Below are 25,615 nucleotides of genomic sequence, written 5' to 3' on the forward strand. Positions count from 1 at the left end.
CAATACTTCCATAAAGAATATCATTTAATACATTTGAGACATCATCCATACAAAGTTAGCGTTACTTTAAAAATTAGGATCATAATATAAACTGGTAAAAAAAAAAAAAAAAAAAAAAGGGTCTGATTGAGCCTTGGGCAGCCCCTGGGAGTGGGTCCTCAGGGTGTCCAGGCAGGAGTGAGGCAGAGGGTGGCGGGGCTGGCTGCCATCAGAACCAGCCCCGTGAGGCCGAACACTGACATGAAGTGAGGGCCGGGAGGAGCTCGAGAGGCAGAGCCCCCGCTAGAGAGAAGGGAAGGCTCCTGGCTTCCTGGTCTCCCTGTGTCTCCCTGCTCCTTCACTGCCCCAGACCAGGCCAAAGCCTCTCCCACAATGTCCAGTCTGGGAGCCTTACAGGCAGGCTCACTAGCTACCGATGAATGTAGGGCTCGTAGGGCAGAGAGAGGAGGAGAAACAGGAAGGGGGCCATGGTGAGGCAGGCTGGGAACCTGGTGGGGTCCCTGGAAGGGCTCAGTCGTGGTGAAGGGGAAGGCACCAGTGGAAGCTGAGGTGGGAGACTGCCAGCAGCCTGAGGACCCTGAGAAGAAAGATGCCCACTCCCAGGAGGTGGTCCCAACTGCAGGGGAGCCAGGGGAAAGGGCAGGAAGTCAGGGCCTGGGCCCCGAGCTGCAGAGAAGCATGTGCTCGGAGTGTCCCCCAGCCTGGGCCACGGACACACAGACCTGAGGAAGGGTCCTCACTCCCCCAGGGAACCCGCCTGCGTGACTGTCTCCCATGGAGTCAGGGAGCACCTGGGCCCCCAGCGGTGGGTCTCGAGAGTGTGGGGTGGGGTGCTCTGCAGACAGCAGCCCGTCCCAGGCACAGTCCCTGTGTCAGTGGCACTCTGTGGGCAGCAGCCGCGGCCCGGCCCTGCCGGGCAGGCGGTCAATGCAGCACCTGGTCCAGCTCGTACTTCTCACAGAAGCGGCTGGTGAAGGGGAAGCAGGTGAGGTACTCGATCCAGGGCCAGTTGATGGGGTAGACATACAGCCAGATGACGAGTGAGGCGAAGAGGCCAGCAAAGACCAGCAGCGACACCAGGATGAGGGCGCGCTTGCGGTACTTGTCGCTGGTGCCGAAGGTGATGTAGGGCAGAAAGGCGAAGGCAAGCAGCAGGCCGCTGAGGAAGCCGAAGATGTGGGCAATGTTGTCGATCCAGGGCAGGAGGCCGCAGATGAACAGGAAGAGCACGATGGCCGACAGGTTCAGGAAGGCCTTCCAGGGCCGCTCCAGCAGCTGCCAGCTCTGGAAGAGCTCCACGAAGAGGCAGGCGAGGAGGCCGAACTGCGAGCCGGCTGGGCCCACCTGGGGTGGGCGGGGGGGGACATGCGTGATGTCCAGGTATCAGGTTGGAAGCCTTTGTAGGGAGCCCTGGGTACAGCTGGCTGGAGCACCAGGACCTGGGTCATCCCATCTGGGAGCCCCTCCCAGGGGTGGGGGCCCCAAAGCTGAGGGGCCAGGGGTCAGCTAGAGCTGCCAGACCAAAGCGGGCTTGTTCCACCCATCCTTTCAGCAAACACTGAGCCCCTACTGTGTCCCTGGTGCAATAAGTATGACAAACAAGACTCTCCAGGGTGCATACAGTGGGGACAGGCACTGAACAAGCCAACAGTGTTAAGCTGATCAAAAAACTGCCGTTTCTGTGGGTCAACAATGGTCACATGGCAATTTCATAGGCTCAACCTATGGATATGTGACGTGGGGGCAGGCAGTGGTCATGGTTGTGAAGAGAAATGAGGCAGAGAAGAGGAACAGAGTGAAAAACAGGGTCCGGCAAGGTCTTTCTGGAGGTGATGTCTTAGCATGACTCAGGGGCATCGCTGCTCCTCGTGCCCGGGGATTAAAGGATCGGCCAATAAGCTCCCAGCTTAGCTGTCCATCTGCTATCGAGCCCAGCATGGGAGGGGCCGTGTGTCGCTCTGGCAGACCCCAGGTGGGAGGGGTGGAGAGCAGTAGAGCTGGCCCTCCCTGCCCCATCCTCCGAGTCCCTACCTCTGCCCGGTACGGGAGGAAGATGGCACTGGCGAGATTGCCAGTGATGCCGCTGAGGATGAAGATGATGGCAATGCGGTGCCAGCCGGCCAGCTTCTCCAGGTCCCGCAGGATGGTCATTTGGAAGACCACAGACACAAGGCAGTGCACCACGCTGAGGTGGGGGACACACCAGGCATCAGCCTTCCCACATCTGCCCACAGTCACCAGCCAGCACTTCAGGAGCAATGGGTCTGGGAGGTTGTGCCAGCTGTGCTCTAGCCCAGGGGCCTCTTCTGGGGGGTCCAGGTGAGCAGCCACTACAGGGATCTGGGGCGCATGGAGCGAGGAGCCTCTTACCCAGCATGGAGGAACAGAGACAGCCAGAGCCTGTAGAACTGATCTGGGACCTCAGGGTTGAGGAAGGGCAGCAGCCCACACACCTCATCCAAGCAGTGCACCTGGAGGCAAGCACGGTGTGGTCAGTGCCCGGGACCTGGCTTGGCTAGAGGCCCGCTGTGGGGGCGGAGCCAGATACCGGCCGCAGGAGGGAAAGCATGAGGCCCAGCTCCAGTAGGCCGCACACCTGGCTTCTTACGCCCAGGGCACCACAGGCCCCTCCTCACCTGGGAGCAGAGCGTAGCCTCTTCGTGGAAATAGCCGTGCATGAACTCACAGTATTCCCGAGTGGTGATCTCACAGCTGGGGGGATGGAGAGGCAAGGGGGCACATCAGGGCCCTGGGTACCCCTGCCCACCTCGCCCAGAGCCCAGTGCCTAGCCACAGGAGGACTCACTGGCAGGAAGGGGGTGCCCCTCTGCAGAGACTCTGGCTCTAGGGCAAGCCCCCCTTCGTCCTGCTCAAACCGCGGGTGGCCCCCAGAGTGGGGGGAGAGGACATCAGCCAGGGTGTGTGTGGTGGAGGAGGAACACAGGAAGCTCTGGGCAGGGTGCCTGGGCCAGCTCACCTGCCCTTGGTGCCGATGCAGCAGGGGCGGCCTCTGATCTGGCAGTCTATGTGCAGGAAGCCTGTGCGGTTACTCCTGGACTGCTCCGTGCAGATCTGCCAGATGGGGCACCAATAGCAGGGTGGGCCTGTGCGGTGGCAGGCGCCCCCTCTCCACCCTCCCCAGACCACTCTCTGCCCCAGACACTCACTGGCCACTTGGTGATATCATCGGGCCAGATGTGGGCACCGCTGGAGGCCGGCTCCTCACAGGTTCTGGAGGCAGAGGTCAAAGGGGGCAAAATGAGGGGCTGTGGAACCCCTAGCCTACCACACCAACCCGCCAGCATCCCTGTGGGCACCACAGACAACAGGATACTCCACCCCACCTTCTCGGACAGCCCAGCCACAGGCTGCCCTTGGACTGTACCTGGGGTCCTGGTGGCACACAGCCCCTGACGTCCGCTTCTGGCCCAGATCAGACTTGTCCATGGGGGGCCCTGTATCGTCCTGCCACTTGACAAAAGTAGCCAAAGTCTCCTAGAGGATGGAGGCAGGCCAGTCATGCCAGGACAAGGCCACCCCCACTGCAGTGGGCGGGGGACCCTCCAAGACAAGGGCTCTTCCCACGTCCCAGGGCTCAGGCCCATCTGCTAGACCCGCACTCCCACGTTCCTGAGACCTAGCTTTCACTTTTCCGGGGCTGGGGAGGTTGACACCTTCCCTGTGCTGGGCTGCGTATAGGGGTATGTGGGGCTGGGGAGGCATGTGGGGCCAGGGAGGGCTGTGGGGCTGGGGAGGGCAGGAGAAGGAAGAGGGAATGTGGTCACTGCCCTTGAAGGGCCCCTCCCCCAGGCCAGGGCAAGCAGAGATGCTGCAGGGGACCAGAGGAGGGCTGGCAGGGGTTACAGGGCCCAGGGTGAACGGCCCCTGGCCCCACCGAGCAGTCCTTCCGCTGGGTCTGGATGCAGCCTGAGTGGTCATTCTGGACGCAGCAGCCTGAGTCCCGCTCCAGATCTCGCTCCCGCAGCACCAGCTGCTCAATCTGCCTGTCCTTCCGGATGCAGGGCGAGAACTTGGCTCCCAGGTGGATCAAGTCAATCTAGGGGGGTGGGGGGGGAGAGAAGGAGGAAGCCGGGAATGAGACCTGGTGGCTCTGTTGAGTCTCCCCTGAGGGTCCCCTGATGAGGGGGGCTAACCCCCTCCCTGCCCAGCTGGGGGCGACGGGGCCCATGGGCTCCCTGCTGAGATGCTGTCCCCGCCTGGGCCCCTCACCGAGCTGGGGCCGATCCAGAAGTTCTCCTGCTGGATGTACTTCACGCTCTCATACACACCTTTGTTCCTGAGCACCTGGTGCAGAGGTGGAAGGAAGGGGGTCAGGGGTTTCCCCGGCCCAGGGTAGGGTCCCCAGGAAGGGGTCAAGGGGCAAAGCCACAAGGAGTCCAGAGCACCCTCCTGCTTGGGCCAGGTGGTTGCAATGGGAGGGATTCAGGGGCCCAGGATGCTGAAGTCCCTCAGGGGGCTGGGACCCTCATGGTGGAGCCTCACTTCCGTAGCCGACTCACCAGCTGAGTGGTGACGTGCTGGGCAAAACCCACGGGCGCGATGCCATACGTGCAAATCACCAGCAGCGTGATGATGATGTGGACAAAAGTCAGCCAGTAGGTGAAGTAGGGCCTGCAGCAGAGGCCTCAGGTCAGCAGAGCCAAGCTCCCCTCCTGACCCTCCACCCTGCTGAGCCCAGCCACTCCCTGCCCTCACCAGCTCTCTACCCTCCATTTCTACTTCCTGCCAACTCATCTTTCACCACGGTGACTTTTGAAATGCACCACTACACGTCTCTTTTCCAGCTTAAATACCTTCGACAGCTTCCTACTGCCCTTGGGACAAAGTCTGACACTGCCCCCTCCTGCTGGCTGCAAGGCCTTGCTGTGCCTCCCCACCTCCCCGGCCTCTTTCCTCTTCTCTTGCAGTTCCTGGAACACACCCTGCTCCCTGCAGCCTCAGTGCCTTTGTACATGATGTTTACGCTGCCTGGGATACTCTTCCCGTCTCTCTTCACCCAGCCAACTGTTGTTCATCATCCTGACTATATCCCGCCCCACCAGCTGGTCACTTCCACTCTGTTCTCTTTCTCCTGGACATCCACCACACCTGTTAGTACTTTTATGTAATTTGGGGTCCAATGTCTATCAGGTTGCTGCCAAGTGTGCATCATATGATGCATATGCATCATACTGCCCCTCCTCAATCCTCCAGCTACCCCTGAGGTCTTTGTGCATGTCCTCTCCTAGTCCCCTCATTCACAGTCACAGCTTCTAACTGTCCCCTGCCCCCCCCCCCCGCCCCCGCTCCATGCCGTTGGAGCTCTGTTCCAGGGCCTGTATGGTGGCACTCAAGAAATGCTTGCTGACTGACTGCTGTCTGGGAGCCTGGCTGAGGATGCAGGCCAAGAAAGTGGGGAGGGTGGAGAGGAGGCAGCAAGTACCCAAGGACCCTTCCCAGGTGATGTTCTTGCTCAAAGGGGACCCTGAGGACCCGTCCCTGCTCTCCTGACCCACAGCAGGTGCTCACCAAACGCTTGCTGAGTGAAGAAGGGGCGCTTCAGGAAGGCCCAGGGGAGCATGGAGGCTCCCAGCCCCTCTCCTCTCCACCTACCCAAGGGGTTCGCGAGAGTGGTGCCAACACCCCACTCTCACGGGGTAGGGGGCGGGCAGCACTGGCCGCCACGCCCGCCCGCTCACCGGTGGCTGTCGAAGCTCTCCAGCTGCCGCTGCACGGTGCTGCTGATGCTGCGACGGTAGCTGCGGTTCAGCCAGTTGCCCACCACGCCCAGGCCGTAGTGCCGCTTCTTCCGGTCGAAGGCAAAGTGCTTCACCTTGGAGGCGATGCGCTTGCCGCGCCTGGCCGCGGGGCCCGGGGCTGGACCGTGCTCCTTCCTGGTGGGGATGGGGGCTCTCAGACTGTGCCACCTCCGCACATCCCAGAATGGGGCTTGGGAGGGACCTGCAGTCTGGGGAAGCCCCCAGGCGGGTCACTGGGCTCCAGGGAGCCCTTGCCCCACTGTGCTGCCTCCCTCCACCTAGAGGAGGGACCACCCAGAACTCACAGAGGGATCTGCAACCCATCAGGGGAGAGCGGGGAGGCTGAGCGTGGGATCGCCCGGAAGTAGCTGGCAGAGAGTGGGGGAGACTCAAACACATCATCGGGCATGGAGCTCATTTCTTCCTGGGGTGGGGGTGGATTGGGGGACAAAAAAACAGCCAGTGTGAGGAGTCACTGTCCCAAATACTGCTCCCAACAGCTCAATTCAAAGGCAGGACAAGGCTGGACGGACAGGCTCTTTGGGAGGGAAGTGGAAGCCACGTGTCTGTTGGCACCCAGCCCCACCCACAGGTCCTTGCTCTGCCCAACAGAAAGATGGGGTCCCAGGCGCTCCACGAGGTGGCACTTCCCACCCCGCCAATGGGTCTTTGGCTTTCTCAGGGGCTCTGTCAGAGCATGATCGAGGCCTGGTCATCTCTCCTAGCTCCCAGTCCAGCCAGTCTCCCCAACCCCAAGGGCCCATACCCCATGCTTGCCTTACTAAAAAACGAAGAGTCAAACGTGTCTGCCCCATCGACCACATCCTCCTCCAGGGAGCTGGGGTAAGCAAAGCTGCATTTGACCACCCGGCACCGTTGTCCCGTGGCATCTAGCACCGAGCGCCCCTGTGACAGGGCAGAGGCACGAGCATCAGGCCCGGCTCCAGCACCCCCACCCCTCAACACCAAAGGAATCATCAAGCCCATCCTGGGGGCAGCGTCTTGGGAGGTGGGAGCCCGCCCAGAGCATGGAGCGTCTGAGGGAGAAGGCCAGGCACAGGGCACCCTCTTCTCCCTAGCCCTGAACGCATCCCTCTCTCCATGGTTTGCTATCTTCTCCCTGGTGACCTCCTGGCCTCTGGCTTGGCAGCTGACACCCCATCACTCACCCTGCACCCTTACAACCGAGGCTCGGGCCATCTCTCCCCAGGGCCAGCTTCTCGGCACAGCACACCACGACCCTGCCCACCTTTCTGACTCCACCTCCTGCTACTCCTCTTGGGACCACACCTCACTAAAGCCACATCAAACCACCTGCTGCTCCCCCAAAGTGCCATGCCCCCTTCCTACCTCCAGGGCTCTGTATAGGCTGTTTCCTTCCTTCCTTTCCTGGAGAACTTTCCTGATTTTTCTGAGTCAGCTCAAAGGCCTTCCCTGGCACCAGCCCCTTTCCAGAGGCGAGATGGGGCAGTACCTCCTCTGGGTGGGCCCCCCAACACTTCTCACACTGAATGGTGACATGTGCCCTCACCTGGGCTGGGGGCTCTTCCAAGGCAGTGACACTGGCCCGTTTCACTCTGCAGCCCCCGTGCCCAGCACGTAATAGGGGCTTGGTGAACACAGGTGAATGAGTGGTGACCACATTTCATGTCCTACATTCCCAGCTTATGAGACGGTGTAGAAACCAGCTTCCCAAACCAGGGAGAATTGGGACTACAAGGAAGTAGGCCTGGCTGCTGGGCCCCTCTCTCTGCCCAGGGGTCCCGGTGCATCCACTACCCTTGGCACAGAGGGAGACACCTGAGTGAACTCCTGGGGATGCTTTGAGGAGAGGGAGGGAGGAGGGAGGCAGGGATGAGGGGAGAGAGAGGAGGAAGGGAAGCTGGGCAGAGGTGGGGAAGGCATGCTCACCTTGAGGAAGGCGGCAGCAGCTTGAAAGCTCATGTGGGCCACAGACATCCTCTTGCGGCGGGGCAGGTGGGAATAGCCAGAGCGAACGCTGGTGAAGGAGGTGAGGGACAGGACCCCAGGGGTTAATGGTGGGTGTGGGGCATGGGGCCGGTCCACCTCGTCTGGGTGGCGGAATGCCCGTCCTCGGGCCAGTGGATCCACAATCTGAAAGAGAGCCGGGGAGGGAGGAGCTGAGCAGAGCTGGTCGGGCCCCGGGGCGAAGTTGCCTGCACCCCCTCAACCCCCGATGGAGCTCACCTTGGGCATCTTGCAGGGTTTTGGAGACTCAGTGCCCTGGAAGGAAGGCACCTCCTGGCTGGGGAGCTCCAGGTCCCTCTGGCACGAGGCCTTGAGGCGGCCGTAGCGCACGCTGCAGTGGTGCAGGCTCCGGCGTTGCCAGTGCTGCCGCTTCACCTCCCAGTCGCCGCTGACCCCAAACCACTGGGCCGTGCCCCTGCGGGAGCAGACAGAGAGCAAACAGGTGTGTGGACGCTGATGCAGCTATGGTGAGAGCGTGACAGGGCACACGCACTGTGCGGTTGTGTGTCTGCAGGGGAGGTGAGGTGAGAGGTGACAGTGCTCCTGTGCATGCAGGGGAAGTGATGTGAGAGGTAACATGAGAGGTGATGGTGCAGATGTGTGCAGGGGAGGTGACAGGGCACGTGTGCATGCAAGAGAGGTGACATAAGGTGACAGCGCAGGTGTGTGCAGGGGAATGGATGTGAGAGGTGACAGTGCCCGTGTGCATGCAGGGAGGGGACAGGGCATGTGTGGGTGCAGTGAGAGGGGCAGATCAGCTTCCCCGTGAGCACCCTGGTTCAGTACCCAGTGACCAGATGAGCAGGGGCGGATTAAAGTCCAGAGCATGAGGAGCTGGGCTGGGAAGGCCTCCTGGAGCCACTCTGAGGGGCAGTGGTCCACCCCCCAGCTCCTGGAACTCCTTCAGCCTCCACACTATGACTTTCTACAAGGCAAATATCCCCTTTGGGCCTCAGTTTCCCACCTGTAACATGGTATTCGATTCTCACGTTCCACCCCTGCAGGGAGATGCTGCTCATTATGCCTCCCTTCTCCTTTTAGAAATGGGACTCAGAGCCAGGCCCAGCAAATGCCCATGTGCCAAGAATCTACAGGGCCCTGGGGGGTGGCCGGGCAGGATGCTCACTTGCGGATGCTCTGGGACAGGGAGGCCTGGCGGCGGAAGCCAGGGCGCTTCTCCGAGCTGCCCTCCTGCCATCGTCCTCGTGGCTCCTGGAGGCTGACACTCTTCAAGTAGGCAGGATTCCTGGGCCTCTGTGGGGAGGTGGGAGGCAGGACAGGCTGTGACTTCACAGAGCCCAGATCCTGGGTTTGGCTCCCAACATGAAAACCCCCAGAGAACAGACGTCAACCCCGATCGACACCCCAAGCTGCTTTCATTCTGAACGTAAAGTCACCATTTTCTAATGATTTTCAGCGAACCCTAGCACGCATGTCCCTAACTCCCTATCTTGTGCTCCCTCGTCACGCCGTGACGCTCTCGCCCATTTGTGTATGTTGGAGTGAGCGGGTGGCCCCAGCACAGCTCCCTTTTGTGCCCGGGCTGAGCGGGAAGCCCACGCTGCTTCAAGCCCGGTTTCAATGAGCTCTTTATGGAGCGATGGTCCGGACTGTCGGAAACTTTGATTCATTTCTATTCTCCCACAGGAAGCAGGCACTGCAAGGTCAGCCTGCTGATGCTGAAGATGTGCTGTGCCCGCTCACCCACATCACAGACCGCCCACACCCACCAAAGGGCCTGGGCCTGGGGGGCAATGGAAACAACCAGTTCCCAGGTGGGACTAGCAAGCTTTTCTCAAGGAAAGCATTTCCTGTTCTCCCTGGACCGCCATGAGACAGAGCTCCCGAGTTCAGGGCCCAGTCTCTGAGACGTTCGGGGCCAGGAAGAAGGGGCACAGGCCTAAGTCAGGGGCTACCCAGGCAGCTGTGCCTCCTCTGGGAAGTGGAACCGTCTGAAAGGCGTCGTGTGGGCACAGCTGTCACCTGTGGCAGGGCAGCAAGCCCCCAGGCCGCCCCTTACCTGGGGCAGCATGCTGGTCTGCTCGCTAGGGGTCGGGGTCTCAGGCGGTGGGATGGTGATGGACAGGTTGGGCGGCTTCCGGCTCTGCAGGCGGCTGCTAGACACAGAGGAGATGCTCTCGCCATTCTTGTCAGCAGATGCCATGGTGGGCAGGGGGGCAGCGGGGCTGGAATGGAGACAGGGAGAGGAGGCATGAGTGTGTCGAGAGGTAGCAGGACCCGAGGGGACGCGGGGACCCTGGTGCGAGGGCAGGCAGCCCAGACTGAAAACAACCTGCCAAAAGTTGGTTCAAACCTAATCCTGGACACTGAACCACGTAGCAGAGACTGAATGTGGGCTGAGTGAGGCACTGAGAGATCTATTTCTGTCCCTCATTTGCATTCTAGGACAGTAGGGGTCTGGGAGGTCCCCAACCAGGTGGAAAACCTGGTTGCATTTCTGGTCTCTCTGCTTCAGGCAAGGGCCACACCCAGAAAGGAGCATGAGGGCCAAGGATGTGGGGATGCCACCTCGTCAACCTGCCCCCAGCAGGCTAGGGGACCAGAGAGACAAACAGCCCTGCCGCTGTCCCTGAGGCAGAGCTTGGGGTGCACCCAGACACAAATAAGGGGCCCACGTCTGTGCAAGGAGCAGGCAGTTCTTGGAGGAGTCCCTGGACTGTAGGCGAGAAAGTGGTGGCTCAGCCCAATTCCCAGACAGATGAGAAAGCACCGTGCCAGTCCCTGTCCCATGTGGCTGCCTGGTTCCTTTTTCAAGGGTAACTGAAACTACCACCTGTCTGGTACTTTTTGCTTTTCACAGAGGAAAAATATGGTATCTTAATCATAAAAGTGATATATGCTCATTGAAAAAACAAAAGACTCAGAAGACTATAAAGCAGAAAGTGAACGGGTGGCCCGCCTGTCACCCCTCCAGGGAAGAGTTCAGTGTGCATATCCTTCCAGGTGCCTCTCTGCACCTGGAAAAGGACACTCGTACTTACAATCTTACACACACTCACACCTTTTCTTCTATAGCACGGACATCTCTCCCTGCCAACACATACAGAGAAATCTACCTTATCTTTCCTGACTGCAAAGACTTGACTGAGTGGAATGTACCCAGATTTACTTGACTCCAGACGGACAGTTGTCTAGGATGTTTCTGGCATCTTAGACTAGTGTCCAGTGTTAAGGGACACCCTCACCTATACCATATGTGTTGGTCCCAGTATTAGCATCAGACAAAGCTCCAGAAGGGGAGTTGCTGAGTTGAAGAGTAGGTGCAACTGGAATCTCAATGGATCTTGCCAAATGGCCCTGCCAAGAGGAGGTGGCAATTGACCCCACCTATCATTTGCATAAATCGAGGGCTTTTCCACTCTTGCTCAGGCCGCCACCCCCCACTTCCCCTTTGACCCCCAGAATTAACACTCTCTGCTTGTTCTGCTCTCTTCATTTCATCGCTGGCGCCTGCCCCCGTGACCTTTTTCTTGCTAGATGCCTTAGCTACTTCCTCTCCTCACTTCCCAAGGCTGCCGGGGCAGTGTTGGTTTCTCCTCCTCCTCAAAGGAGGCCACGGACTCCACGCCCACATCCGAGGCGGGTGATGACCCTGGGTGTGCACCAACAGGGAGGCTCACATGGAGCCTTCCAGCCAAGGGCACATGGGGCCCAGCTCTGGGACGGCTGGGCAGAGCAGCACCACCTTCGCTCCCAGTCTGTCCCTATCCTCCCCTTTCACCCGGCCCCCAGCAGAGCCACCATCTTGTCTCACCGGTAGGATCACAGCAGTATCCTGACTCCTCTACCTGCTGGCCCTCGAGCCCCCAGCCCCATGACCATTCTCCACACAGCAGCAGAATCACACGATGTCCCTCCCTGGTCAACAGTGTCCCAAGGTTTCCTGTTCTCACTTAAAATAAAGTGCAGACTTCTCACTGGGGCCTCTGGGCCGCACGTGGCTTCATCGCCTCGTTGCCCCCACTGCCCACTCAGCCACTCTGGGCCCCTCCTGCCTTACACCCACTAACCTCTGCTGGGAGGTGCTGGGGGCTGTGGTCAAAAGTGCAGAATGGAGCTAGGCGGCCTCGGCCTGACCTGCACACGGGCCTGCACTTGACCACGGGCCACCCAAGTCCTCACCTAGGACAGGGGAATAACTTCCTCCTCGGAGTGGCGTCCTGAGCATCAAATGAGTGAACATGTGACAGAGGCAATGTGTCCGCACAAACTTGTTCAGGAACATTCACAGCACCATGTTCATCAGAGCCAAAAGGTGGAGACAACCCAGATGCCCATCAATAGGCAAATGGATAAAGGAAATGTGCTATAGCCACACAATGGAATATTACTCAGCCACAAACAGAAGAGACGCACTGTCACACGCTGCCACGTGGATGAACCTTGAGAATGCTATGCCAAGTGAAAGAAGCCAGATACAAAAGACCACATCCTACGGGAGTCCTTACATATGTAAGTCCAGAATACGCAACTCTACAGACAGAAGAAGACCAGTGGTTGCTTAGGGCTGGGGAAGGAACACTGGGGTGAAGGGGGAGGGAACAGCTAAAGGGCGTGGGTTTCATTCTGAGGGGATGAAAATGTTCGAAAGTTGACTGTGGTGATGGTTACACATACCTGTGAACGGACCAAATACCACTGAATTGTACACTTTTAAGTAGATGGATTCTATGGTTATGTGAATTATATCTCAATAAAGCTGTTGTTCCATAAATGTTGAGTCACTGCTCATATTGGTCACTGAGTCTCCAGATCAGATCATCACACAGTGGAGCAGGTGGTTCCTTCTTGTCACTCTGGTCCCAGCTCGAGAGCCACCTCCTCCAAGGAGCCTTCCCTGACTTCCTGAAGCAACCCGTGCCCCTCGCCCCATGCCTCTCCCTCACTTCACCCTAATCACCTCCCTCTCTGCCCTCTTTCCGCCTGATTCACTGCTGCATCTCCACTGCCAGAAGAGAGCTGGCTCACAGGTAGCATCAGCACATATTTGTTGAAAAACAAATAAACAAGCAAACGACTGACATCTTGGGTCCAGGCTGCCTACTACCCACTTCCTACCTTCAGAGTTTGGGCTCAGCTTGAGGCTTCCTGGGTCTGGTTGCAGAGGTCTTTAGAGCATGTTCTAGTCCTTGCCTCACTCTGTACAGATGCTCTGGGGTCAAGCCTCGCCTCTGCAGAGAGGACAATGGATGCAGAGACAGATGGAAAGATGGACAGATGGCTCCAGGTCAAGCAGGCAGCTCCCTTGGTGCTCACAGCCTATAAGGAAGGAAGGGCAGGCTCAAGGGGAAAATCAGGACCGTGGTGTCTTCCTGACCTCAGTCTCGTCATCTGTAACAGCCTTCTGGACGAGGGATTAAGGGCCATGTGTCCCCCTCCTCACCTGGAGCAAGGGACCCCTGTGGGGTGAGCTGGGGGCTTTGAGAGCCAGGCAGCCAGGGGCCCCACCCTCAGGGCATTCACCTAAAAACCACCACTCTGGGCTGGGAACCCAAAATCAAGATGGTCCCCACTTTTTCTTTCTGTTTCAACATAAGCTTACCAGAAACATTTAACTTAAAAAACCCAGGAATTGTTGGCTCTCTTCTGATTAAGAGTTCAATTAGAGTAACCTGGATATTTAAGGCAGCGTTCAAAGGCTTTGGAAGTATTTTGTTGTTCTTTTTTTGTTGGGTTCTTTAATGATTACTGAGGCGAAATCCACAGGACATCACAGCAAGCAGTGAAAAGCAACAGCTCGGCACCATTCCTCTCTGTTCTGAGTCCTGAGCTGGTGGACCCCTCCTGGAGCAGAACCCCGAGGGCTGCCGGGGGCGGGATAGGGCCAAGTCCTCCGTGCGCCTGGCCTTGCTCGGCCTTCACACGAGTTATCCCACTCCGTCCGCAAGACCCGCTTCGAGGCAGACGTTCTCATCGCTTCCCCTTCCCACAGGGTGGGAAATGGAAGCTCAGAGGGATTAAGTAACCTGCCCAAGCTCACCCAGCCAGGAAGGGGAACAGCTGGGACTCAAGTCGCTCTGGCTTCTGGGCCTGAGGTCTCCTTGGGAAACAGGCAGCACCCCAAAGCTGGGGAATTGGACGGCCCCCCATCAGGAGATAGGGTGGAGAATCGAGCCCGCAGGGAACCTTGGTGAGCATCCCAGTGGCTTGCAAACTGTGTTCCTCAGATGCCTGTGGTGCCCAGAGGTGCCCGAGGGGCTGCCCTGGGGTGAACCAGAGGCTGGGGGCGGGTCTGGGCCCCCCTCTGATTCCTTACGGCAGCGCCCCTTTTGCTCCCCTTGCCGAAGTTCTCCAACTACAGGTGAGAGGAACTCTGGGTGTGGAGGAGGCACCAGAGAGGGATCCAAGGCAGACCTGGGGTCCCAGGACATTTCCTGCTTCTTTAAGGCCTGACCAACAGACTCCCCTATGGAAAGTGCTGGTAGTCCTGACCCCACACCCAGGGCAGACTAGCTGGGGATGACAAGTCCCCTCAGAGATCAAGGGCGGACAGGTCTTGGCGCTGGGCCAGCTGGCTCCTCAGATGCCACTCTGTGCCCATGATGGAGACAGCTCCAAGACAACAGCCTCACCTGGGGCCCCTGCACGGAAAGTTCTCCAGCTTGGCCTCCTTTGGGACCGGGGTGCAGTGACAGGGTGTCGGGCGGGCATTGTCCTGGGATATGGGCACCAGTGGGGGAGGGTGGCAGGCAGCGGAGGAAGGCTAGGAGTGAGGGTGGGGCTGCCAGGCCTGAGCTTGGATAAGGTCACCAAGCAGGTAGTTCTGGAAGTCAGAGCTGATCACAACTCTCCCAAGTCAGTATCCAGTGCCCTCCAGAACCTGCCCCCATACCTCACCAGACACACTACATCCCCTGTAGCTCCCTCCTCCTCTCATCTGAGGCCCAGCAGCTGGAACACCAGGCTCCACCTTATCTGCCTGGCCAACGCCTGCTGGTTGCTTTAAGGAAGGTAAAATGTCACCTCCTCCAGGAAGCCTGCCTGGTCACCACCAGACAGAATCAATCACTTTCTCACCTGCCTTCCTATAGTATCCTGCAGATTTGCCTGTGATAGTGTAGGTGTCCCCCACCTGACCCTGGGCAGCACAGGGTCTGGAACACAGCCCCACCAATGACTAACCGCATGGGAGGCAGGCGAGAAGCTGAGTACACGCATGGCTACAGATGGTCAGTCCACACGGACCCTGGACAGAAACTGTCTCCCCCAGTCCGGCATCCAGGCCAGGAAGCAGCCCCCTTTGGAAGGCTCCGCTGAGTGCTGCCTGCCCTGCCCCGGCTCTGTGACCACTGCAGGGCTGAGGATGGAGGATGCTGTCCGAGGATGAGTCCCCAGTGGGCCTCTTGCTCCCCCCCAGCACAGCCCAGAGTTCCCAGCCAGCCCTCCCATCCCAAGGCCACAGCACCCCTGGCTGGGACCCCCGGCCCAGGACCCACCGTGCTGGTGGCATCTGGGCAAATCTCCTGACAGGAAGAAAGGCAGACACAACCCTAGGTCAAAGGACTGGAGAGATAAGACCAGCCCCGGGACAATCCTGGGGGTCCCAAAGAGAAGTGGCCTGGCCCTAGAGAGCTGGGGCAGGGCTGGGGGGGGGGGGCGCATTTTCCTGAGGAGGAGCAGGGTATCCAGAAGAGCCATCTTAACTGTCTTCATAGGACATTGCCAAGCATCCTGGCCTGTACAGCTAGACACCCCAGCCTCAGTTTCCTTCTCTGTGAAGCGAGGGAGCCAGATAAGGTGACGGCCCAGCTCTGACACCCTTGAAGCCCACACATTTGGTATAAAAATACCATTCCCCTGCCTCCACCGTGGAGGCGAGAGCCTGCTCCTGAGACTGTGTGCCCTCAACTTGTGCAGAAACGGTGGGTGGTCGGGTGGGCCAGAAGCCCAGCCTCTTCCTTGGGGCTTGGTGGGAGTGGGGTTGGCAGGTGGGGGTGGGGTTGGCAGGTGTGGCGGCTATCAGGCCCACTCTGGACACCTGCATAACCCAAGTCCAGGGCGTGGAGGAGCCTGGATGGCAGAGATCAGGCAGAGAAAGTGCTGTAGCTTCAGGAGCATGCCACCCAACACTTATCTCCCACAAGCCAGACATGCAGATGTGCTGGCTCACTGCAGAGGAAGTTGTGACATCCTGGGACCAGCCTTCCTCCTGACCCACAGTCACATCCGCTGCTCCCTCTAAGACCCCCAGGCTTGCCGCAGTGCCTAGCCCCTGGAGGGGGTGGTGGGGGGCAGGAGGTTTGAGGGCCTGCCTCACCCGGCCGGGCCACTGCCATCTGTTCAAGCTAGATCCTGGCCTCCATGGCACCTTCCCCAGAAAAGGGCCTTCAGCCCCAGCCCCAGAGTAAGTAGGAGACCCTAGAGGGGCCTGGGTAGAGGGAGGAAGTTGAGGGTAGGGTCCAGCATAGTGTGGGGCAGATCAAAAGCAAAAGTGCACTGCAGAGTCCGATCATCCCAGGGCACCCATGGGTTGAGATCTCTGTACCTCACCCCACCTGAAGGCCAGTACCCCCATCCCCAGTAGCATAATCCAGCGAGCAGCAGCCAGGATCAGGCACATATGACAGAAATGCAGACTCAGAAAGCAGACAGTGCCGCCGGAGAATCCGGTTTGCCCACAAAGGGTGGGGCTGGGCACCGCCAGCTAAGCCCTGTCCCAACGGACACAGCCAGGGTAAGCGAGGCCTCCCCCAGGGAGGTCCCCCGATAGAGCACTAGAGTGCATGGCCAGGCAGGGTGCTGGAGGGGCGCCAACTCCCCAGCCTGCATGGGCCCACTGTCCCCTTCTAACCTGCCCCCAGGTGCAGGTCCACCTGTCTCGAGGAGTCTGGCTCTAGTCCCCTACCGCCACCAAGGCACACTAGCAGCTTTCTGAAGGCTCCCTCGTTCTTGCTAATGGTGAATGGATTCTCCATAACCCCCAGGCCCTGAGGGCTTCATGAGCCAGGGCAGGGAGCAGGCAGCAGGTGCAGCCCCAGACGGGAGCAGGCAGGTGACTGACACCAGGGCTCAGATGCCTGTGGTCAGAAACAGGGGGCGGGGGGCGGGGTCAGAGAGAAGGGAGGGAGGGGCCCTTGGACAAGGGATAAGCAGCCCCTCCAGAGAGGAAAGAGTCAGACCATTGTTAACCATGAGATGTGACTGGCACGTTCAGGGGGCCTCCCGCAGGGAGGGGCTCAGGTCTCCTGAACCACCGAAGCACAGAAACCACCACCTGGCCCAGAAGTGACTTCCAGCTGCCCGGGCTCGTAGCTGCGGGCAGGCGAGTGGGCAGTTGGGAGGGAAGGGAGGCAGCCCAGGGCTGCTGAGAACCTGTCTGTCCCCTGCTGAATCACAGGATGACAGGGTGAGGCCTTGGGCGGGCGAGGAGGCGGCATCGCTCCCCTGCTTCCCTGCCACAGAAACCGAAACTCCGCACGGAGTGGTTTTTAGAAAGCTGCAGAGGGGAAGCTGGCCGGCACCCACTGCGCAATCCCCAGCCAAAGCCCTGTTCTGCTGACCTCAGGGACTTGCTCCAGCCCCCACGAGGCCTGGAAGGAGCAGCTTATGTAAGGGCTTCATCTAACCCGGTCTCCCCACACTTGTCCCCAAGCTGCCTGCATGGCCAGTGACTCACCCCTTACACCTCCCTGCCCTGGCAAGAGGGAGTGGGGACAGGAGCGAAGGGCAGGAAAGTGCAAAGAAGGCTGGCTCAGGGTCTGGAGACACGATTTGGGAAGATAAAACTGGAGAGACAAAACGGGAAGGAAGCAAAGTGTCCCAGTTGGAGGCTGCAAACTCAATCATCGGTTAGAGAAGGGAAAGGAGGAGAGGGGCTGTCTGTCTCCAGAAGCCAAACAGGGGCTCCCCTCCTCCCCCTCTCCCCTCCTTGCCTTCCCCTTCCGCCTCTCCTTCCCTCCTGGCAAGCACCCACTTCCCCAGAGGTGCAAGTCGGCAGAAACAAACTCAACCCCAGAAACAAACTCAACCGGCTGCCCTGAATGGAGAGGAAAACAAAACCAGCTGTGGGTTTGCGCCTCTCCCCCAGGGAGAGGTCGAGCTCACAGCTGGCCCTGACCCAGAGAGCCCCCTAATTCTTCCCCACCTTTAAAGGCTTTGCTCAAGCTCAGTTCAGAAGATAAAAAACTGGAGGGGCATGTTCAGGGGCTTGGTGACCCACTGGCTTTTCCCCATCAGACCCCAAGTTCTTGACCCAGTTAGAGTGGCTTGGATGACATGGCAGACCACAGACACGGGAAGCGGGCGCTGGGTTCCAGGGCGCCACCAAGAGCAGGGTGTGAGCATGAGCGCATTGGGGCAGGGAGGGGGGCTGCCACGTTCTTGGGGCAGTGCAGACCCCAAAGCCCCTCTGCACCACACATCAGGCTTTCTCAGGACCACATGCCAGTGGTGCCGGCAAAGGTGGGAATGCCCATGCTCTGTGGGGGCCCCAGAGTCCAGGAAGATGGCTGAGCTGGGAGTACCCGAGCCCCATGTCCCCACATCCTAAGATGCAGCAGCTGCTGGCAACATACAGGGCAGGCACCATAGAAAGTGGGAGTGCTCCCAGGTGTCCCCAAATGGATACACTGTTGGGCCCTGTCCACCCTGGTGCCCTCCCAGAGGCCCCTCTGGGACTCTCTGGACTCCAGAGAGTGGAAGCAGACAAGGGGACAGCAGCTGAGCAGGGATACAGGTGCCCTGGATGAAGGCCTGGGACAGTGCCCTTCCATGGCCCAGGTAAGCAGCAGCAGCAGCTCCCAGAGCCTAGGGGCGACTGCAGCTTGGAGGCAACAGAGGGGAGGGAGTACAGTGGCGGGGTCCCAGGACGCTCTGCCCAGCGGTCCAGCCTCTTTTGGGAAGGTGGCCTATTCTGTCCCAGTTTTGCTGCTCCCTGAGCATGATGAAGGAGAGGAGTCGGAAGTGGCACCTGAGGGCCCAGAAGGCCCTGGTCCTTTCTGAGCCAGACACCCGGGCACAGGAGGGTTCCTGGAGAGGGAGTTTGTGCCACTGGGCACTACAGTGACCCAGGCTTGGTGTGACCCCGGCTTTGCTCCAAATGCTCATGAAGATTTGCCTCTCTCGGGATGTCGGGGTCCTGGGAGTTGGGTTTTCACTGGTCCTGGGAACTGGCAGAGGCCTAGCGCTTGCTCAGAGTTTGGGGGAAGGACGGGGTGTGGCATGGGTTGGGGAGCAGAGGCCCATCTCACTCCTGCTGGGGACACCGTGATACCAAGGCGGGACCAGGCAGTTTCCAGACATGACCACCCTTGGTACACAGAGCAGGGCTCTGTCTTCTGCTTCTAAGGGTGGAGTCCACCCAATTTCCACCCACCTCCTCATGGCCTGGCTCCAGACAGTGAAAACACAGTCCAACTGGGGCAGACAGGGTCTTAGGTCTAGCTCTAACCACTCTGTGATCTTGGGCAAGCCACGTAATATCTCTGAGCCTCAGTTTGTTTATGCATAAGATCTTAAATAGTCTCCCAGGGGTCTGCAATCTAGGTGGCTTTGTCACCATTAGCTAGAGCTCACCCCAGGAGCATGCCCTGCTGAGGGACAAAGCCTTACTGTATTTTACAAGTGAGCACCCTGCCCAGAGTCACTCGGCCAGAAGTCAGCCCTGGGCAGCCCTGGATCCTTCATGTCAACACACTCAGGACAGGGTGCCCGGCGCCTCTCACTTCTGGAGGCCCCGCTGGTCCCTCAGCAGGGAGGGAACACGCCAGGCAAACACTTTTCAGCTTGTAAACAGTCATTAAAGAGCTAATAAGCCCAATTTCCCAGAACCCTGCCCTGCGGCTTGCTGCTTCCCAGGAAGAGGCTGGCTCCGGCCCAGCTAGAGCTTCAGGGCACTTGGATACAGGTCCATCCAGGCCACTCAGTCCAGGGGGACTTGCAAAGCTACCTACTCATCACCCCCCAGCCCCACCCCACCTCGCTTTGGGGCAGCACGGGTTCTCTTGTTGAGGGATGAGGGCTGCAGGTCAGAGACAGGGCTCAAACCTTGGCTTGGCCACCTGCCTGCTGGGAGACTTTGGGCAATTACCACTTCTGAGCCTCAGTTTCCTATGCTGTGAAATGGGGTGATGGCCTCCCCAACAGGGCCTCAGCAGAGATGACATAAGATCAGGAATATACAATGCCTGGCACAGTGGCCAGTAATTGGTAGCTTCTTTTATTCCTGGCTGACCTCCCCCACCTTCGGTCACTCGGTCTCTAGCTGAGAGCCCCACAGGTGACAGGTCTCTATTTGTCAGGTAGAGAAACAGGCTCAGAGAGGTTCAGTCACCTGTCCCAGGTCCCATAGTTAGAATGTGATGCCCACATTCTGCAGCCTCCTACCACTCTAGAACTGGTGAGGCAAAGTGGCAAAATAATAGGTCTGGGGTGGCAACTCTGAGTATTCCTGGTGCTGGGGACAAGTTCCGGGAGCACAGGCCTTGGACTCATGAGCCCCTGCAGCCCCCCAAGCAGAAATGACGTCATCCAACACTTGGGTAGCACTTCTCGGCTTAGGAAAGGGCTTTCACAAACATTCTCTCATCCCCGTCCTTATCTCATCATCATCATCGACTGATAAGGCCAGAAGCTAACAGCAGGGCTCAGGCCAGGCCTTCAATTGCAAGCCCTGTTCCTGCCCGATGCCACAGCAGATCCCCCACCTTCTCTCTCGGGTCTTCTGGGTCACACTGGAGGCATGACCTAGGGAGAGCCAGCTGGAGGGAAAAGGTGCTTCTTGCCAGGGGTCAGGGGCAGGACCACTTGAGGATGCTCTTGGCACAGGCTCCAGGGCCACATGCAGGAGGCAGAGGGGAAAACCAAGCTTACCCTGCTCCCAGCTCCAAGAGACCCAGCCAGAGGAAGCAGAGCTGAGGGTCACTGCCTCCAGGATACCCCCCACTATCATGACACACATGCTGGCAGGGGGGAACCCCTGGGCGGGAGCCAGCACTTCACAGCTTGATTCTCCATCCCAGATTGAAACCCACTCTCAGTTCCCTTGGCCTCCATGGCACTGAGGTTCCCCGACTCAGACCCGGCCCCTCTACAGAATAATGACAACGGCTCTGCAGCACGTTCTTATCTAGTCTCCCCCAACAGCCGAGAGGCAGGACCTCTGTTGTCACCAGGAGCCTGTGCCACAGACATTCCTAACAGAAGCAGTCACAATACCGTGAGCACCATGCTCCTAGTGTGGCTGGGAGGTTTTACACAGATCACCACTGGAATCCTCACAGCAACCCCCCAGGAAGACGACTGTTACCCCACTGTACAGCTGGAGAAACTGAGGCAGGGACTATTTAGGTGACCCCCATCCTACTGACCATACTCTCATAGACCACTGTGCCCACTGGCTTCTGGACCTTGTGTCTTGGCTCCCCAAGCTGGGAATCACGCCCTCCCACCGCTTCCCCCGCCCTCCAGGACAGCGTCCGGCACACCTGGGCAGCACAGCCTGCTTAGCTCCACCCACTTTCCTAGAGGGGCTCAGAATGTGCCTTCCGGCAGCTTTTGAACTGCAAGTGTCTGGTCCCTGGATAAATTCACTGAATGAGGGAATGTGGACATGGCAGCTCTCTGCAATTCCCTGAAGATGAGAAGATGCATCTTCCTCTGTGCTGGTCTAATTCTCACAGGAAGGCAACGGTAACTTTATGGGCAGTCTGGTAAAAAGTCTTCGTCTTCCCCAGTGACAGGCAGGTGGGGCAGCTCCTCCTGGCCTTTGTCCTGAGAGTTGCCCTTGCCTGGCAGCCTCCCTGCCCTGGCCGCCACGCGCAAGGTCAGCCTGCTCTCGGGGCGCTGATGTCCCTGCCACTCCTCCCCCAGCCTGGCTCAGCTGGATAGGAAACTGGGAGCAGATGCGTGAGCTCACTCTGGAAAGCCCCACCAGTGCCAGGGCAACACTGAGGGCTGCTCCAAAGTGGGGAACACAGAGACCCAAGGGGCCATGCAGAGAGGAGAGGCAGTCTGCAGAGCACATCTCCCCTGATGCTGCACCATGGGGCAGGAGGGGGCCGGGCCACCCCGATCCCGCCACCGCTCATCCTGACCCAAAGGGAAGCGCCAGGCGGCTCATCCAAGTCACTTGGATGTGAACAGGCACACACAGGCACCAACACACACCCCTGGACTTCTTCCTGCTCTAACTGGTGTCTCGTCTGGGTAGTTTACACTGCCAGTTGACAAGAACCCTTTGAAGAGGCCACAGTAGCGTCCAGAGCTCTGGTTGCAGTAAAAACACCACCACTGACCCAGACCCCAGCCTCCGCAAGGCATTTGTAGTGAGATTCATTCCCCTTCTTAGAGGAACAGAAGGCCCCCCCGGGCAGTGTGCGTGTTACACCAGGCACAGCTGCAGCTCAGAAATGAGTGACCCGGCTAGGAGTCACCTGGTGGTCTGTTTCCCGGCAGGCTGGGCCTGAGAGTGGACAGCCCAGGATCAATCCTGGGCTCCCCACTGACTTCCTGAACAGCTCTGTGCACATCTGAGTGCGGCATTGTGCCTTGAGAGACACCAGACAGATAGGGCCACTATTATGGCTTTTTGTTCAACTGAAAAGGTGGGAGTCTCACTCTAGCCTTTAAAAGGTAAAAGCCCAGGGACCGGCCCGGTGGCACAGCAGTTAAGTGCGCACATTCTGCTTCAGGGACCCGGGGTTCACCGGTTCAGATCCCAGGTGTGGACATGGCACCACTTGGCAAGAGCCATACTGTGGTAGGCGTCCCATGTATAAAGTACAGGAAGATGGGCACGGATGTTAGCTCAGGGCCAGTCTTCCTCAGCAAAAAGAGGAGGATTGGCAGATGTTAGTTCAGGGCTAATCTTCCTCAAAAAAAATAAATAAAAGCTAAAAGACAAAAAAAACACACACAAAAGAAACCAGAAACCACCATCTGCCCTCTGGTCCCACCTGGGTTCCCAGGCTGGGAGGCCAGGGTCCAGAAGTGAACAGGGCAATGGCTACCACCAGGAAATGCGAAGGGAGGGCAGAGGGGTGGCCTGGGCTCCTGGGCATGGACGGCTGCTTCATCACCTCCTGCCCTCTGTGACAGCCCCCAACAACATTCCCTGAAAACTGGGGGTACATTCCTTGAGCCCATTTCAAACAATTCAGTCATCCCTAGTGGGGGTCCCCCTGGCCTGTGGCTCTGACGTCCTCCATCTCTCACTGTTGCTCAGCCAATACTATGAGCAGCAGGTGCCTTGCCCTCCCAGCATCTGGGCCCACCCTGGGCCTCTCATCTAACCCAACGTCCCCACAGCCACAGTGGAACTTTTTACTGCAGGAGGGAAGAAGATCGGGGAGTTACGAGGAATTAGGAGCCCTGTTATTTTTTGGATGTTATTTTCCCGGTGTTAATAACTGGAAGAGTTAGGTGTGAGTTTAGAAGGGAAAATTCCAGGGGCTGGTCCCGTGGCCGAGTGGTTAAGTTCACGCACTCTGTTTCGGCAGCCCAGGGTTTCGCCAGTTCGGATCCTGGGCATGGACATGGCACCGCTCGTCAAGCCATGCTGAGGCAGCGTCCCACATAATAAAGCCAGAAGGACCTACAGCTAGAATACGCAACTATGTACTGGGGGGCTTTGGGGAGAAGAGGGGAAAAAAAAAGATTGGCAACAGATGTTAGCTCAGGGCCAATCTTTGGGGAAAAAAAAAAGAAGGGAAAATTCCAGCAGGTCACATAGCACCAGGCATCCATGGCCACCCAAGCAATCCAGTTTTGGGAAAATCTATGAGAAGCGAGCTCCCTCCTTCCTCATCCCAGGGGGATATTTGAGCCTCTGTGGGAGGCTGCCCTGGGGGTGAAGTACTCCAGGACTCAGCTGTGAGAGGGCCCCTGTTCCCAGTCCCTCTGTCTCAGCCCCTGCCCCACGGTACCCATTCCTGCTTCCTGCAGGGTTCATGTTTTGAGCAGTGAAGAAGCAGGCCTCTTGCTGGGGGAGTAACTGCCCTCACACCTCCTTACCTCTTATGTCATTTAGGTTTATTCCAACTTCCTCCTCTAACCCCAGGGGAAACTGAGGCAGAGAGGAAAAGTCAATGAGAAGTAACTTCATGGCCCAGGTGCTGTGTCTGTACTTAACTTCAGCACAGCACTGGATAATTCTTTTCGTGGGACTGTCTTATGCATAGCAGCATCCCTGGTCTCTACCCACTAGAGGCCAACAGCAGCAACACTCACTCCCCTTCCCCTGAGCTGGGACAACCAAAATGTCTCCAGATATTGCCAAATATCCCCTGGCACACGAATCACTCCCCTGGTTGAGAGCCACTGCTCTCAAACAAGCTTCACTTTCCACTCCTCCCTCAGCCCTACCCACAGAGAGCGAAAGAAACTTAACACAGATGCTGGGCTCATTATTTTACCAGCAAACGTCACACACACGGGGGTCCTACACCTAGCCATCTGGGAAACAGCCAGTGTGGAGTCAATCCCTCAAGCCTTCCCCTCTCCAGACCTGCTCCCTGCGGAGCTCCGATCCTATAGCCTTCTCCCTTAGTCTCTCACCCACTTAGGCAGGGGCTGAGACCTGGGCTGCCGCTCTGCCCTACGATGGGGGTGTACCCCAGGGACAATCCCTCTCTAACCTAACCCAATGCCCTGGAGGAACAGAGCGGGCAACCTGCCCAAGCCTCTCAATCCGGGGTCAGGACTGCCGGGTCCAATTTGCGAGCTCCGGTCCAGCCCGGCTGTGTGAGCTCACCCTCCCGCACCTGTTTCCACCTCGGCGAGGCTGAACGCACAAACTTGGGTGCTGCTCACCCGGGAGAAAGAGGAGTGGAGGGGAGGGTCTGAATTCCAGGCGCTTCTGGGACGAAGGCGGGACTGCGCGGTGCTGCCCCGGGGCGGTCCCCTCTCTTCCTCCCGGGGCTTTAAACTTCTGCCCAATCGTCGTGCCCTTACATCTGGAGACCCGTGGCCCGGGGACCCGCTAGGCGTCCAGTCCAAGCTCAGCCCCAGGGGCCAGCAGACCCGGTTCTGCGGCCCTGTCCCAGTCCAGCCCCGGCCTCTTGCCTCCTGCTCGGCCCACGTGGGGCCCGAGCGCTCCGCTGGGCGGGCACCCTCGCGGGCCGCGCACCGCCGCCCCAGGGCCAGCTCGGGCGCGACCCTGCGGACCCCTCCGGCGCCACAGCCCGGCCGCCGCGACCCGGCCCCGCCCGTCGCCCGGCGCTCACCTCCCTGCGGGCCCACGTCCCCCGGACGCAGCTGCGAGCGGCGCCGGCCAGCGGCTGGGCGGTGGCTCCTGGGGGCGGGGCCCCGGCGCTCCGCCTCTTCCCTACCTGCGCGCGGGCGGCGGGGCGGGGCCGGTCCGGCCGGGGAGGGACCAGGCGGGCCTGGGGGCGGGGCCGGCCGGCCTCGGGGCGGGGCGTCCCCCCGGCGGCTCCCGGGGCTCGTGCCCGCCGGTGCGCGCTCCGCCCCGTGGGGGTCCCAGCCTGTGCAGAGCCCTGTTTTCCGCCGGAGCTGGTCTCTTCCGGGCACCGGCCTCTCCCTCGCGGCTTCCTCTCTCCTCCCCGGACAAAGCACATAATCCAGGTCTGAACTGCCATCATCACGTCACCTCCCAGGAAAAAACACTCCAATAACAGCCGCCTCCCATTCCCCTCCCTCCCGCGCCCTCATCCTCAGGCCCAATGGCCTTGTTCCCTTTCAGCCCTCATCCTTTCCTAGAAACACATTTGGAGCATCAGCTACTCCAAGTGCTGCTGCTGCTGCTGCCTCCAGGAAGCTTTCTCTGATCTCGGCCGCTACCACTTTGCTCTCCATCACAGGGAGCGCGTCCTCCTCCGCATCCTTCTGGGGCGAAGGCTCCCTCCGAGGCTGAGGCCGGGTCTTGCTCAACTTCCTCCGCCCCCACCCGC

At 59.1% G+C, this 25,615-nt stretch overlaps 1 protein-coding gene across 4 annotated transcripts; it reads right to left on the reverse strand.

Moving 5' to 3' along the window:
• Positions 1–25,235, reverse strand: RHBDF2 (rhomboid 5 homolog 2). 4 transcript variants are annotated; one of them, XM_046676495.1, is made up of 19 exons: positions 24,932–25,235; positions 12,828–13,028; positions 9,769–9,934; positions 8,875–9,002; positions 7,968–8,163; positions 7,671–7,874; positions 6,537–6,665; positions 6,065–6,183; positions 5,700–5,894; positions 4,521–4,632; positions 4,231–4,305; positions 3,896–4,057; positions 3,386–3,495; positions 3,168–3,231; positions 2,978–3,072; positions 2,637–2,712; positions 2,371–2,471; positions 2,032–2,185; positions 1–1,344 (listed from the first exon to the last, which is right to left on the reverse strand). In XM_046676495.1, exons 3-19 carry the CDS (start codon positions 9,910–9,912, stop codon positions 925–927), a joined length of 2,484 nt encoding a protein of 827 aa, XP_046532451.1. In that variant the 5' UTR covers positions 9,913–9,934; positions 12,828–13,028; positions 24,932–25,235; the 3' UTR covers positions 1–924. The 4 variants fall into 4 exon arrangements, with proteins under 4 accessions (XP_046532451.1, XP_046532452.1, XP_046532453.1 ...); XM_046676496.1 differs by lacking the exon at positions 24,932–25,235 and adding an exon at positions 24,519–24,913; XM_046676497.1 differs by lacking the exon at positions 24,932–25,235 and adding an exon at positions 14,342–14,877.
• Between the last annotated feature and the right edge of the window lie 380 nt (positions 25,236–25,615).

Source organism: Equus quagga, chromosome 11, assembly GCF_021613505.1.
Source record: "Equus quagga isolate Etosha38 chromosome 11, UCLA_HA_Equagga_1.0, whole genome shotgun sequence".
Taxonomy (NCBI): domain Eukaryota; kingdom Metazoa; phylum Chordata; class Mammalia; order Perissodactyla; family Equidae; genus Equus; species Equus quagga.

Bases quoted from the DNA above. Each gene is read 5' to 3' on its own strand.
- RHBDF2 (XM_046676495.1), bottom strand. From the start codon at position 9,912: ATGGCATCTGCTGACAAGAATGGCGAGAGCATCTCCTCTGTGTCTAGC. The intron at 5,895-6,064 runs GTGAGTTCTGGG...CATCCCCACCAG, and splicing joins GATGGGTTGCAGATCCCTCT to GAAGGAGCACGGTCCAGCCC. The intron at 1,345-2,031 runs GTAGGGACTCGG...CGCCCACCCCAG, and splicing joins TCCTCCCGTACCGGGCAGAG to GTGGGCCCAGCCGGCTCGCA.